Below are 14102 nucleotides of genomic sequence, written 5' to 3'. Positions count from 1 at the left end.
GACGTTCATTAACCAAGTTAAGCGCGTTGTACGTAGGATGAGAATCTTCAGGGCTGCGGCTCCAGGACACAGAAATCTGTAAGAAAGTGGGAGAGTTCCTTTGCAAGCCGAACTGCCTCGGCGGCGTGACAGCGAGGGACGGGCTTCCGCGGCTTCTCTCATTGGCTAAGCAGGAGGCCCCGCCCACCCCGCGGCCGCGGAGCCTATGAGGTCGCGGGCTCCGGTTTAAACGAAGGTCTGGGGAAAACAAGTCCTGCTCCGCGCTAACGGCTGCGCCGCGCTTCGCTCTGCCTCTCGGACCCACGGACTCCTCGTGAGTGGGGTGCCGTTAGTGGGCCGTGTTGGGGGGGGGGGCTCGGGCGCCGGCCCCGAAACTGGGCCGTGGCGGGAGGCGAGGGAACGGCCGCGCCCCAAACCGGAGGGGCGTGAGCGCGCGGGGCGCCCAAAGGGGGCGCTGCAGCGCGGCTGCCGCTCCGGGCCCGCGGAGACCCAGAGGCAAAGGTCCTTGTGCCCGCGGGGAGCTCAGATGCGCACATACGTGCATGCATGTGTGTGCGTATATGTATATGCACACATGCATGTATGCGTGCAACATCAATGCATAAAAAGAGCTAGAGTGTCTCAGTATAGCCGAGTATAGCCAATAAGGGCAACCCATACCAGAACTGTTGGAGCCACCCTGTGCAGTGGAGGAGACGCCCCCACCCGTGCGGGTTGGCATCTTCCCCGCAGCTAGCTGCCTCCTAGAAATATAGGAGGGGAGGCCAGGCTTCAGCCCTAGGGCGGCCCGGTGCCCGGCTCGCAGTGCGGGTGGGGTGGAGGGGTTGGCAGCAGGGCCCCCGAGCTGGCCTGCCGGGCCCCTGAGCGCCGCACCTTCTGCCTCCGTGCAATGGGAACGTTCGCACTCAGCCCTAAGCAGTGTGAGGACCGGATGTGAAAGCCTTAAAGTGTAATGAATGCGTGTTCTGTTATTAGTGTTATTATCATTACTGTTGTCCTTGTTATTATTTATTTAGGAGAGGTCTCTTTCAGGAGAGCTTTATTTAAAGGAGGCCAGGGGATTTTATCAGGTGGGGGGGGGTGAGGAAGGAGGAATGAATTCCAGGCTTTCGAGGACAGCCAAAGACAGAGAGAGAGAGGAGTGTGTGAGCAAGAGCAGGAAAGTAAGGAATGAATCTGATTGTGAAGGGCTTAAATGGCAAACAGAAAAGTTGCATCCTAGAGACAGTATCTTTAGAGTTCTGTCCTGTTTGGTATTCTTTTTTTTTTGTTTGTTTCTTTTTTTGCAAGGCTATGGAGTTAAGTGGCTTGCCCAAGGCCACACAGCTAGGTAATTGTTAAGTGTCTGGGGCCCGATTTGAACTCAGGTACTCCTGACTCCAGGGCCGGCGCTCTATCCACTTCAACACCTAGCCGCCCCAAGTCTGGTATTTCTTAGAGGAGAAAACAAGTCTGGAGAGGTTAAAGTGATTTGTCTGAGCACATAGGGATAGAACTGAGATTTGAACCCAGGTTTTCTGACTCTAATTCCATTGCTTATTCTCAGGACCTTAGACTGAAGCTCTGATTTCATTAGTGATAGGGAACTCCTGGGCAAATTCAGTCCCTTTCTCAATGCAGGCCAGCATCTTCTCTGCAACTTAGGCTCTTAAGAGGTTCCAAGAACTTTGTTTTCTGAAGTTACACAACCAATAGACTTCACAGGCAGGACATCCTGGTGTTGAGGAAAACCTCTCTTGTCCACTATACCATGATGCCTCTTGAAGGTAGTCAGTCTCTTTTCCCTTTAAGAAACTGTCAGGATAGACATTGGTCATGCATTCAGCATAAGAGTCTAGCATTATAATAGCCACATTCCTCGACTCTGCTCTGGAAAGAGTCCTTTAGCTCATTGGTGGCTTTGGTAGGTATGGAAGTCATGTAGAGAGGAGGAGAAGCAGCCCCATGCCTTCTTTTTTGAGGTAATTCAGTGCAAGAAGGATCAATGCCACTCTTTTTAATTTGAGGAAATTCAGACTCCTGGAAGGGAGGAAGAGACTTAGGATCATAGGACTTTAGAACTTGAAATCCTTAAGTTCCACCCTCCTCATTTTAGAGATGATAAAACAGCCCCTGAGGGTGACATGACTGCTTAGTAGGTCACACCACTGATAAATAATGGGCCTTGCTTTGAGCCCTCCCTCCAGTTTTTGATTCAAACCCACTTTGACAAATTGATTTCACACATCATTCCCCTTCATGTGATCCCTGTTCTATCCCAGCTTTACATGCTTTTCCTCAAATTTGATTTTTTGTCTCAGACAGTTCCCAGAATTACTCTGAATGTCTGTCACTTTAGGGCTCTGTCTGTGGAAGACTTTGCAAAACTTTTCTCAGCATCAACATTCTTCACCCCCTTCCCACTCCAATTTGCCTCCTTTTCCCATAAGATCCCTTTAAGCCTTCTCCTTGGTATGGATCTTTCTCCTTTGTTAAATTACTTAGGGTTCACTCAAGAGTGTATCATTTAAAATACTGAGCTCCTTGAGGGCAGGAACTATTTCATCTGTCTTTTCGCTTACCATATGCTTATCTGAATTTGATTGAATGCCTATCAGTCCTGGCTTTGGAATTAAACCCTCTGGACTCAAACTTTATTATCAGTTGTGTGGTCTTGGGCAAGTTATAACTTCAGCTCTCTAGTCCTCAATTCCCTCCATCTGTAAAGTTGAGGGGGGTTGGATTATATAATTTGAGGAATATTTCTGCTCATTTTTGAATTCAGCACTTTTATTTGCTGACTCTTACTATGATGTTTTTAAGACAGATTACAATTGCAAATGGGTACTACTGTAGCACAAAACCTAACAGCTCCTTCTCTCATAACTTAACACTTTAGCCTTTACATATTGGTTTATAAGATTGTAGAACAGTTCTTTAGGATGATGCCCTAGCTCAGTAACTATCAAGTTTAGTGACCTCTAGACTTGCTAAATGTTGATCCATGTCTCTGAAATTGCTACTTATTTTGTATTGAATGTGTGGGAACTTAGTGAGAACTAGGGAATTCCAAGGTGCTGATCCTGTTACTTGAACTTGGTTAGACAGGACCTTTCCATCTGGCTTGTGCCAGAAACACTGCTTATATGTGATTGGAGAACACTGGGCAGAAAGAGAATATTGTAATCTTTTTCTTTTTTTTATATTAGAGATAAATATTTTAATCCAGACAAATATAATTCTTTTCTGTATTGTTAGAATTCTTCTCCTCCTTTACTAAACAAGCCAAAAACCCCATTAGCAAGGAATGTACCTAACAAGGCTCCCATCCATAATTAACAAACCCTGAATTGGAAGATACCATGTCAAAACAGTTAATCTTGAAAGTAGTCAATCTTTCTCAGATATATATTCCTATATCTTCTGAGGACTGTTCAGCTCATGTATCTTTGCTAGGGATGGCAGTCACTATAACATTCCTCGAAATACCTGGACATCAATTAAGCTATGACTGACCGAAAACTAACCCTTCCAGACATGCACAGGGACACTACCTTATGTCATTGGTTAAGCTACTTCTTTTTTTTTTAGGGTTTTTTTTTTTTGCAAGGCAATGGGGTTAAGTGACTTCCCCAGGGCCACACAGCTAGGTAATTATTAAGTGTCTGAGGCCGAATTTGAACTCAGGTACTCCTGACTCCAGGACCAGTGCTTTATCCACTGCACCAGCTAGCCACCCCTGTTAAGCCATTTCTTGGTCCCTCCCTGGTACTGCTCTAACCCTTCCCCAGTTCTGTCAGAACTCTACCCAAAGTCTGGCTTTCTCTATTGCTTCAGCCCAGGTGCCATAGCAACTGGCATGCCTCCTTTTCCTGGCTACTTTTCTTAAGAATTTTTTAAGCCTCCATAAGAAATTTAGCTGTCTACTTTATTTTAAATTTTATTTTTATTTGTTTGTTTATTTATTTGTTTATTTTTAGGTTTTTCAAGGCAATGGGGTTAAGTGGCTTGCCCAAGGCCACACAGCTAGGTAATTATTAAGTGTCTGAGGCTTGATTTGAACTCAGGTACCCCTGACTCCAAGGCCAGTGCTCTATCCACTGTGCCACCTAGCCACTTCGCTACATTATTTTATTAGTCAATCACACACATGCTGCGCCCAATCTTCCAGTTGGCCACAATAGGTGCTGTCTCTCCCTATTAGAATATAAGCTTCTTGAGGACAGGCACTGGCTTACTTTTTATTTATATTCCCTATTACTACTTCTCACAGTGCTGCTCTTGTGGGAAGTACTTAATGCATTTTCTTTCATTCAAGAATCATAGTTCTATAATTGGGATCATCTCTTACAACCCTTTAATTTTATAGCTAGGAGAGTGAGACCCAGTGACTTGATTTGTTCACTGTCTATGTTAACTAGCAGTTAAAGTCAGGTTTTAAATACGGTTCATATTAGGTCTAGTCCATTTGGATTTTCCACTACAAGGTTCTACCCTACTACCTCTTTGTGTAATAGGAGCAGCCCATTGCTGGCAAGTTGGGCTCCAAAGCTCCTCCCTTTTTCTCACCTTCTCTCTTTTCCCCTTGCCTCCCAGATTTATTTTTTTGGACTATGATAAAGAGTAGGTTATCCTTCACTACTTTTTTTCTTACAACTACCTTAGTCTCTTGAGAAACCCTTGAGGGGCTTGCCCTCCCAATTTAAATTGCGTGCGTGTGTGTGTGTGTGTGTGTGTGTGTGTGTGTGAATGTGATAGTGGAAAAATGGTTGTTCTGAATGACTTTGCCTCATCTTTTACATAGCCTTAATCACTGAATGGGTGCTGCCACAGTCTAATTGTGTCCTGGGAAAGACCTTAGCTTTAAAAAGGCCAAGATCTCTCACTGTATCCAGGACCATCTCCAGTTGTCCTGATCCATATCTGGCCACTAGACTCAGATGGCTTTGGGGAGAAAGTGAAGCTGGTGACCTTGCTCTATCTCCTCCCCTCCTACCCCCCCCCCCCCCCAATCCATTTCACTTGCATGTGAGGGCATCCTTGATGTCATGGTCTTTAAAGGACAAACAACACTAACAACAATTTTTCACCCACAGTAATCTAAAATGGCAACTCTAATCTATGTTGATAAGGAGAATGGAGAACCAGGCTCTCATGTGGCACCTAAGGACAGGCTGAAGTGTAAGTCTCCTTGATTCTGATGGGCAAAAAGGGCTGCTGTGAATAAGGTTTTTCACTGACAAACTTGGACCTGGGGAATTGTATAAGGTGTGTGGTTTTTAAAAAATGTATGTGCATCCTGATGTTTTCCTTAGCAAATTCTAGGGGATCTGAAAAGATGCTAATTGAGATAATAGCTTCAGCAAAGTCAGAGACTACAAAAATAAACCTTCAAAAATTAACAACTTTTCTGTATAATGACAGAATCCAAGAGACTGTAGTAAAAAGGAAAATATCAAAGTGCATAAAGGATCTGGGAATGAGTTTACTAAATCATATAAAATATTTATATAGTTGTTAAAGAAATAAAGAATCTCTTAAGTACCTGGAAAAATATTCATTGCTCATGTCTGAGCCATGCCAGCATCATAAAAACGATAATACTACCAAAGTAAATTTATAATTTTAATGCTATGCTATAGGATACTTTAGGGACAGCTCAGTGACACAATGGATAGAGTACCTATCCTGTAATCAGGAGGCATAGGGGAGGAGAAGAGAGTTCAAATTTGATTTTAGCTATTTGACCCTGGGCAAGTCACTTTTAATCCTGATTGATTTTGCCTCTTCTTTAAAGAACCCCAGAGTTCTTTACAGAACTTCATGAAATAATAAAAAATTAATTTGAAATATAAAATATCCAGAGTATCAAGGGAAAAAATGAAATGAGATAGAGAATGAAAGGTGAGAAGTGGTATTTCCAGGCCACAAATTATATCATAAAGAAGCAGTCATCAGAAAGACAATGAATATCTGATATTGGTTAAAGTCAATGTATCCTTTCTTTTGGTGTATATTCCCTCTTTCTTCTATTCTAATCAGTGTCAGTATTAGACTCCCTGATTCTCCTGGGTGAGGATCTTCCCTAATTGGAATTTTTTTTGGTAGGTAGCTAAATAGGGTCTAACTACATTTTATTTTGAATAAGGACTTTAGTAAGTTTAAATTACATTGCATACTCCCCACTGTCCATATTATATTCATGTGGATAACATGGGATCTATACCTTCTTGTTCTAAGTAATACGTTTTTAGAAATATCATAAAAGTATCTCACATATTGTACACACTAATAACATGGGGTGATGATCAGCTCTGATGGACTCGATCATTTCTGCAGCACAATAATCAAACACAACACTATAGAATTGTGATGGAGAATATCATCCTTATCCAGAAAAGGAACTGAGTAGTTTAAATGTTGTCTTGAATTAAGCCTTTTTTTCTTTCTAATTTTTTCTCTCTTTGTTTTGCATGTGATTCTTCTTTCACAACATGAATAACATGGTTCTGTGTTTAGCATTGTTATAGATGTAGAGCCTATATTACATTTCTTTCTGTCAGGAGGAAGGGGAGAAGGGAGGGAGAAAAATGTAAAAAAAAAAAGATCATTGAAAAAGTTCTGTTATTTGTAGTTGGAAAAATAAATAAAGGAAAAAAATTAAGAGTAAAAGGTATCTCTTAATATTTAACCCTTTCCTGAGACCTATTTGTTAGTTTATGACATTTGTTATAAAATAATTACTGTCCCTGGATTAACCAAGTACCATTATGATAAGTCATTTATTGGGACAACTTTGTGAAGAGGAGGAAGTATTTTGAGTTTTGACATTCTGAAGTAATCCCAAAACAGTGTTGTTGGGGCAGTGGCAAGGGTGTTATGTACAGAGGGGGTTCATGTATTGGGCAATTAATCATGTCTTGGTGATGTGGTGCAGTTGATCCAGGGAAAGGAATTCTGATGACAATTTTTTTTTTCAGCAATCAAAGCCTTAAGTGGAAGAGCTCAGATTTCAACTCCCAAGGCTGGCAAAGTGTTTACTGCAACTCCAGCTTTATCCAAATCTGTCAGAAAGGCTTTGGGGCCTGTCAATAGGACTACAGAGAAAGAAAACTTGGTGGGGAAGAGAAAAGAACCCCTCAAGCAAAAAGGACAGAACTTCAGTGCCAAAAAGGTGAGATGATGGACTCTTTGTATTTCAAGATGCTATTTCTTTAGGCATATATGAGGATTGAGGCGGTGGGGGGGGGACGGACCGACTGAGTCATCAGCTTATCATTTGATGATCACATTCCATTTATGCATTTTTTTGTTTATCTTTTAATCCTTGGTGACTTTCCTCAGCAAACTTTGTGGGGGAAAATGGACTCTTTTGTTCTTATATCTATATTTCCCCTCTGCATACTCCAACAAGCCCCCTTAAGAACCATCCCTTATTATGAAGAAAGGAGGGGAAAAAAAATTCAAGAAAAGTAAACAACCTTGAAGAAAGTCTTTTATATATACTATGCCAATCAAATAATCCAAAGGATACTTTAGGGGCAGCTAGGATCAAGCTCCTTTTCATGTTTCCTTCTTTAGAACCAACCTGGGACATGATAATTTCTTAGATTTCAGTTTTGATTACTTTTTTCATTTTTCTTTCCATTCACATTGTTGTTGTCATTGTGTATATTGTTTTCCAGGTAAACTTCTGCTTCCTTAATTTTGTATCAGTTTATAAATCACTATATATTCATGATTTCTTATTTATATAGAATCCTATTCCATTATAGTCAGATACCTCTACCTACTTTCTATAGTCAAACAGTAAGCAGTTACCTATTGAGCATTGTCCTAAGCTCTGGGCATTTAAGGAAAAAAAGAGGCAAAAACATTATTCTTGTCCTCAAGGATTATATTCCATACAATATATACAAGTTCATTGTGAAAGAATCTTGGAGAGAAATCAAGGTGGAGACTGGGAAAGATATCTTACTGAGGTAGAATTTGAGCCAGGTTTTGAAGGAAGCCAAGAGTCAAAGTAAAATGGGAGAGCATTCCAGGTATGGAGTATATTGAGTAAGGGAATTGCATGTCAGATCTTTATTTTGGGAAGGTCACTTTTGCAATTGAGTATAGGTTGAACTGGAGTGAGAACTTGAAGCAGGAAGACAGCTGGTAGGCTCTTGTGGTAGTCTAGGTATGAGATGATGAGGACCTGTCAGGTGATAGCTATGAATGGAGAGACAGGGACCTTTGAGGATGAAACTGAATGTCAAACTTGATTGGACCAACAGGATAGACAGTGGTAGAGAAGTTGAGAAGAGGGGAGAGTTTAAGGGAAAAGATGAATAACTTTGTTTTGGACATGTTGAGTTTTTCATGGGACATTTTGCTTGAGATGTCCAGGAGTCAGTTGGTACTGTGTGAGACTGGAGTGATGTTAAAGGTGGATAAATCTGTAAATTATCTGGAAAGAAAAGATAATTGAACCCAAAGGAACCAATGATATTACTAAGTGAAATAATATAATAGTTTAGAGGGAAATGAAGGTCCAAGATAGACCCTTGGAGATGCCTATGATCAGCGGCAGTGACTTGAATGAAGGTCTAGCAGAGGAGTTGTTAGAGGGATTGGAAAAGAAATTAGGGAAAATAACAGCATAAAAATATAGAGAATCTGTCAAAAAGAAGAGATTGAATGATATTGTCAGAGACTACAGAGAGGTCATTAAGGATGAGGAAAAATCCTGTTAGATTTGCCAATTAAGAGATTATTAATACTTTTGGAAAGAGTGTTGCATGAATCCAGAAGATTTAGAAGAGAGTGAGGAGATGAAATGAAGTCACAAATGGCAGGCAGCTTTCCCAAGGATTTTAGGGAGAGTGGGGATGATAGAGGGGGCAACCTGCTGAGAAAACAAGTTGAAATGTGGAGAGTTTTGCCTTGCAAGGAGAAGAGGCAACCCTTTCAGCTGGAATATGAGAAAATAGTGGGGAAAGATACTTGAGTTGATATGCTCATGGTGAAAGACCTTGACTTTTTTTTCCAATGAAGTAAGAGGCAGAGTCCTCACCTGAGAGAGTAGAGAGAAAAGGCTTGGAAGAGCCCCCTGTGATGAGTGGAATAATGAGTCAATCATGGAGGTATAAAAGTATGACCATGATGTTATGAAGGCCCAGGTAAGATTATGGAACGTATGTTTGTAGAAGACCCAGGCAATACAATTTTTCCCCAGTTCCATTTGGTAAAATATAATTAAGAGTGAAAAGGGCAGCTAAGTGGCTCACAGTGGATAGAGCACCAGTCCCGGAGTCAGGAAGACCTGAGTTCAAAACCAGCCTCAAATATTTAATAAATTGCCTGGCTCTGTAACCTTGGGCAAGTCACTTAATTCCATTGCCTTAAATAAAAATTTTAAAAAAAGAGTGAAGGCAGAGAATGGTGAGAGTATCCAAGGCTGGACTTGATCAGTGTAAGAACAAGCGGCTGAGAGTTTCTGAGAGAGAATTGAACTGGTTCACCAAAGGAATGAAGAAGAGTATAGATAGTAAAGGGATGGTGATTTATGAAATACTGAGGGGTGGAAGGATTATAGGTCACAGGATGAAGTACTGGGTTAGGAGCCATAAAGTAGAGGGAAATGGAATGATAAATGTACTCATCACAGAGCACATTTGAAATGTTCTTTTCTTCCTTGCCTTCTTGAAGTGTACTCAAAAATATAAACTCATTTTGCTATTAACCTAAGTAAAAAGGTTAAGTCAGCTAGAAAAATCATGATGTGTTTAAAAGCCAATTTTTGGCATTATCTGTTATTTTAGAGTTTAAAACTTGGATTATTCATGCTACTGTTCTCCCTCCATTAGTGCAGATAATTGAATTGACTGTTTTTAATTGACTTCAATCTGTATTCTTAGTAAGATGTATTGATACCAGTTAAAAACGAAAGACAGTATTTTTTTTATTCTTAATAAAGATTGAGCCATGCTGTCAGAACAATGTGCTGATTTGTATCTTTGAATTATAATGGCATATAAAGAATCTAGAATTGTTTTAAAGTTAGCATAAAGTTTTCTAACTGTAAGCTTGGTAACTTAGCCATAATATTTTAAACTCAAGTTATTATCTCATATGAGATTAGTTGATAAGTGTTGTTTAACTTAACTAATTTTGCATATTTTCTTCTTTAGATTACAGAAAAGATTCCCACAGAAAAAACTTCGGTTCCATTCCCAAATGAAACATGTCCGGAAATAGAAAATTTCTTTCCCTTCAACCCACTAGGTAGTATGCATTCTTTATTCCCTAACTTTTTTTGTGAGTATATTTGACTTCTCTGGGTTATTTCAGCTTAACTGTGAGTCATCTCCTAGTTTTAGAAAGGACTTGAAGCATGTTATATTTTAAGGTTTTTTTATTTATTTATTTAAAAAACACATTTGGTACCTATTAGGTATAAAGCATGCTTGCTGCTCTCCAGGACATTCCCAATTTAGTCTAGGAAGGAAGACAAGGCAATATGATGATTCAGTATCTGTTTTTATGCTTTAACTTAGGTCCCCCTGAGTATATGAGGAGTCCAAGAGAGGGAAAGATTCACCCACAAGGGTGTTTTTGGTGCATTTTAATAAATATATGTCCTTCCATGAGATAATTTGGAGGGAATGTGCCACTTCCCACTCACTGGTTGATCATGAAATCCATTGAGTCTACATAGATAAGTGAATATCTCTGAATCTAAGGGTCTTAGAGAAGAGCCTGATCTTTTTAGTCCACACAATGAATAGTTTGGAATATTGAGTTTTTACTCTACCTTGACAAGCTTGGAATAGGGTTAATTGTCTGAGTGTGGAAACTCATATCTTAGGCTTTAAGTTTTCCTGCTAGAAGCACTATGTAGTTAAGAAACTACATACCTAGTATAGACTTTAGTTGGGATTTAGTGCTTTTCTATAATATTTGGTGCTTTTTTTATGTGGTTTTTTTTTTTTGGCAAGGCAATGGGGGTTTAGTGGCTTGCCCAAGGCCACACAGCTAGGTAATTAAATGTCTGAGGTCGGATTTGAACTCAGGTACTCCTGACTCCAGGGCAGGTGCTCTATCCACTGTGCTACCTAGCTGCCCCTAGAATTATTTTTTTTAAGTTGTGATTGTTTCTTCTGCAGTTGACTCTTATAGTATTTCTAATGTAAGGAAAATAGTTATTTTGATGAAGGGAAATTTTACCTTCTGAGATGCTGTTAAGCCTATTGGATGAGTTTTTTTCCTGATGGGTTTTCTTTTCCAGTTCCCTGTTGAAAAAGTAAAGGCTTTTAATATGATCCCTTTTTAGAAATGTCTCTAAAGTTAGTCCAAGGAAACATTAAGGAGGAAGCTAGTAAATAGTATTTATTAAATGCCCACCCTGTGGTGGCACTGTGTAAGTGCTGTGGTTCAAGGAAGGGCATTTTCTTCCCCCCCTCCAAAAAAAGAAACCAAAACAGACCCTCCTGTTCTTATGGAATTTATAGCCTAATGGGGAGATGACATTCAAAAACCTATATACAAAGATGATATATGCAAGATAAATTGAGGATAGTCTCAGAGGAAAGGCACCAAGGCAAAGGAATCCAGAAGAAGATTCCTGAAGAAGCTGTCTTGGTTGAGCCTTGAAGGAGTCCTTGAAGGGAAGCTGGGGGACAGAGCTCAGGAGGAATGCAGGTCCAGGTCCTAGAGACAGCTGTCAAATCACTAGGGGTTGGGAGATGGTGTTGTGTATGAGGATGGCAAGGGAGCCAGAGTCACTAGATCACAGAGTATGGAGAAAGAAAGATCTGAGAAGGCTGGAAAGGGAGCAAGGGGGGAAAGGTTACAAAGCCAATGGGATTGTCTGTTTGGTTCCAATGATAGCAGGGAGTCCCTGGACTTTATGTCCAGACTTTCAGTTTGACAGCCTGGAGGGTGGATGGATTAAAGTGAGGAGAAGAACTTTGGCAGGGAGACTACCCAGCAGTGTGGGGTTTTGTATCAGTGGTGATTGTGTCAGGGTAGACAAGGGGGAAGATATAACATACAGTTTGTCCTTTTGGAAAAGGTTCTTTGAATTCATGGAATGGAAGAAGTCTAAAATCACTTTATCCAACTTAGATATTTGAATAAGTTTCTGCTTTATGCAAGACAGTATATTTTATATAAACAATAGACTTAATTTTCTTTTATTTCTAACAATTTCTTCTCAGTTTAAAAAAAAAATAAGGTCTTAACATAAAAGGGGTGTCGAAATAGCTGTTGAATTAATAGATGGGCTTATCATTATGAACAGAATTTGAGAGTTTTGATGTTCCTGAAGAACACCGGCTTGCAAACCTGCCTCTGACTGGTATCCCCCTCCTGATGCTTGAGCAGGAGAAGTCACTTGAAAGGCTTGTAGACCTTCCCCCCTCACCGGTGCTGTTGCCTCCCATGAAATGGGAGTCTGGTGAGTTAGCATTTTCATTTTTCACCCCCTTTTTCCTTCTTTTTCACCACTTAGAGTTATTTAGCAATTAGCTATTACTGTTTCTAGGCACTTCCTTTTGCCTGCAGTAGGGGGAGAAAGCTCTATGTTATGAGTTATATCTTTAGGGAATGAAATAGTCTGACATAAACAACTATTGTCAGTAGGGAATTATTTTTCCATTGAAATAGGCCTCAAGGACAAGCTGCTAGATTTAAAAAAGTTAAGCCATTTTTGGCAACACTGACTTCAAGATTAAAAATCATGGGAGGTATTTTTAGGAATGATCAAATGAAAAAAGCAGATCCTAATCTTCTTTTTCTTGGATGTCAACAATTCATGGTGTAAATTCTACTAAGGATACTTGGCTAGGAAAAGGGAAGCCTCAAGTTTATTTGATAAACTGATAGAGTAAAAGACCTTTCTTGACAATAGCAAAGAATAATGAAAGTGATCTTTTCTTAGTATAGAAAACTTCAGAAAACTTCAGAAATTTAGATGGTCAAAGGTATTTTCTCAGATGCCTGTGTTATTACTCTATTCCAGTTCCTTCATGTGGGGATAAGGGGGCAAGAGTCTGGAGTTTGGAACTCCACCTTGTCTACTTTCTTAGCAGCTGAGTGACCTCGAACAAGTCACTTTAATGTCTTGTTTCCTCATTTTGTATGAGAGAATTGAACTTGAAGGTGATATAAAATTTCTTCACTCCCACAGCCTGATTATTGATTTCACTGGATGGGCATGGGCTAGGTGCCATGCTCTACCAAGCAGGTTCTGCTCAGGTAGTGTGCTACATTAGCTGTTTGTGGACTGGCTTGCAGAGAGAATTATCAAATCAATTTCTTAATTAAATCAACTCTTGTTATAGCAAGGATTAAAAACTGTCTTCCTAAAGTATGGCACAATGTATCAGTAAAGGAAGCACTGGTGAAGGTCAGAGCTTTTGTAATATTTTCCATTCCTTCAATTTTACTATTACTGATCAGGATAAGACAAAGGGGAATGCAATTCAACTTTGGAGCAGAATAGTATAGGTGCTTCAGGAGAATTTTAAGGATGGTAGGTTAGAAGTAGTGGTTGTGCTCCTAAGAAGCAGCAAGCAGGATCAGAAAACTAAAAGTCTTGATGTTCAGTCAGGATTGAAAGTCAGAATCCTTAGTGTTGTAGCGGGGTTATGTTTGTTGAAACCTTGTCAGAGATATTCAGAATTCTTTAACTGCAGTCTTTCTCTCCTAGATCTGTTGGAATCAACTTCGAACCTTCTGTCAACTGTGGATAAGATTGACTTGCCACCTGTGTGTTATGATTTCCCTGTTTAAATGTCCTGTTATTTTATAGTGTAATTATAATCATTTTTGCATTAATAAAGCAATTCTTTATGTAAAACTCTATTTGGGACTATGTTAATATGTTAAGTAGTTTACAAAACTAATTGGAATCATAGACTGAATATTCCTTCTAAATCTAATCTAGTAAAAATCTACCCCCCCCTTCCTTCCTCATCCTCTTGATGTACACACTTTAGGAGATAAGGAAACTAAGGCTCATCTGTGAGACCATCAGTTGGCAAATAGTGATAAAACTTAATCCTAAATCAGACTGAGAATTGCCTTTTTTAATTATACTGTACTTCTTTACTGATTAATTTTAGAGACATCTTTCC

At 39.9% G+C, this 14102-nt stretch overlaps 1 protein-coding gene across 2 annotated transcripts; it reads left to right on the top strand.

Annotated features, from left to right (window-relative positions):
* Positions 1-202: 202 nt before the first annotated feature.
* Positions 203-13857, top strand: PTTG1 (PTTG1 regulator of sister chromatid separation, securin). Of its 2 annotated transcripts, none has more exons than XM_074212487.1 (6): positions 203-313; positions 5076-5160; positions 6960-7153; positions 10155-10248; positions 12266-12421; positions 13676-13855. In XM_074212487.1, exons 2-6 carry the CDS (start codon positions 5085-5087, stop codon positions 13756-13758), a joined length of 603 nt encoding a protein of 200 aa, XP_074068588.1. In that variant the 5' UTR covers positions 203-313; positions 5076-5084; the 3' UTR covers positions 13759-13855. The 2 variants fall into 2 exon arrangements, with proteins under 2 accessions (XP_074068588.1, XP_074068589.1); XM_074212488.1 differs by lacking the exon at positions 203-313 and adding an exon at positions 789-949 and having other exon boundaries at positions 13676-13857.
* Positions 13858-14102: the final 245 nt, after the last annotated feature.

This window comes from Macrotis lagotis, chromosome 1 (assembly GCF_037893015.1).
Source record: "Macrotis lagotis isolate mMagLag1 chromosome 1, bilby.v1.9.chrom.fasta, whole genome shotgun sequence".
In the NCBI taxonomy this organism is placed as follows: Eukaryota; Metazoa; Chordata; class Mammalia; order Peramelemorphia; family Peramelidae; genus Macrotis; species Macrotis lagotis.
The sequence above is the reverse complement of the archived record's forward strand: the minus strand, read 5'-3'. Positions and strand labels throughout refer to the sequence as shown.

Bases quoted from the DNA above. Each gene is read 5' to 3' on its own strand.
- PTTG1 (XM_074212488.1), top strand. From the start codon at position 5,085: ATGGCAACTCTAATCTATGTTGATAAGGAGAATGGAGAACCAGGCTCT. The intron at 7,154-10,154 runs GTGAGATGATGG...TTTCTTCTTTAG, and splicing joins AGAACTTCAGTGCCAAAAAG to ATTACAGAAAAGATTCCCAC. The intron at 12,422-13,675 runs GTGAGTTAGCAT...TTTCTCTCCTAG, and splicing joins TCCCATGAAATGGGAGTCTG to ATCTGTTGGAATCAACTTCG.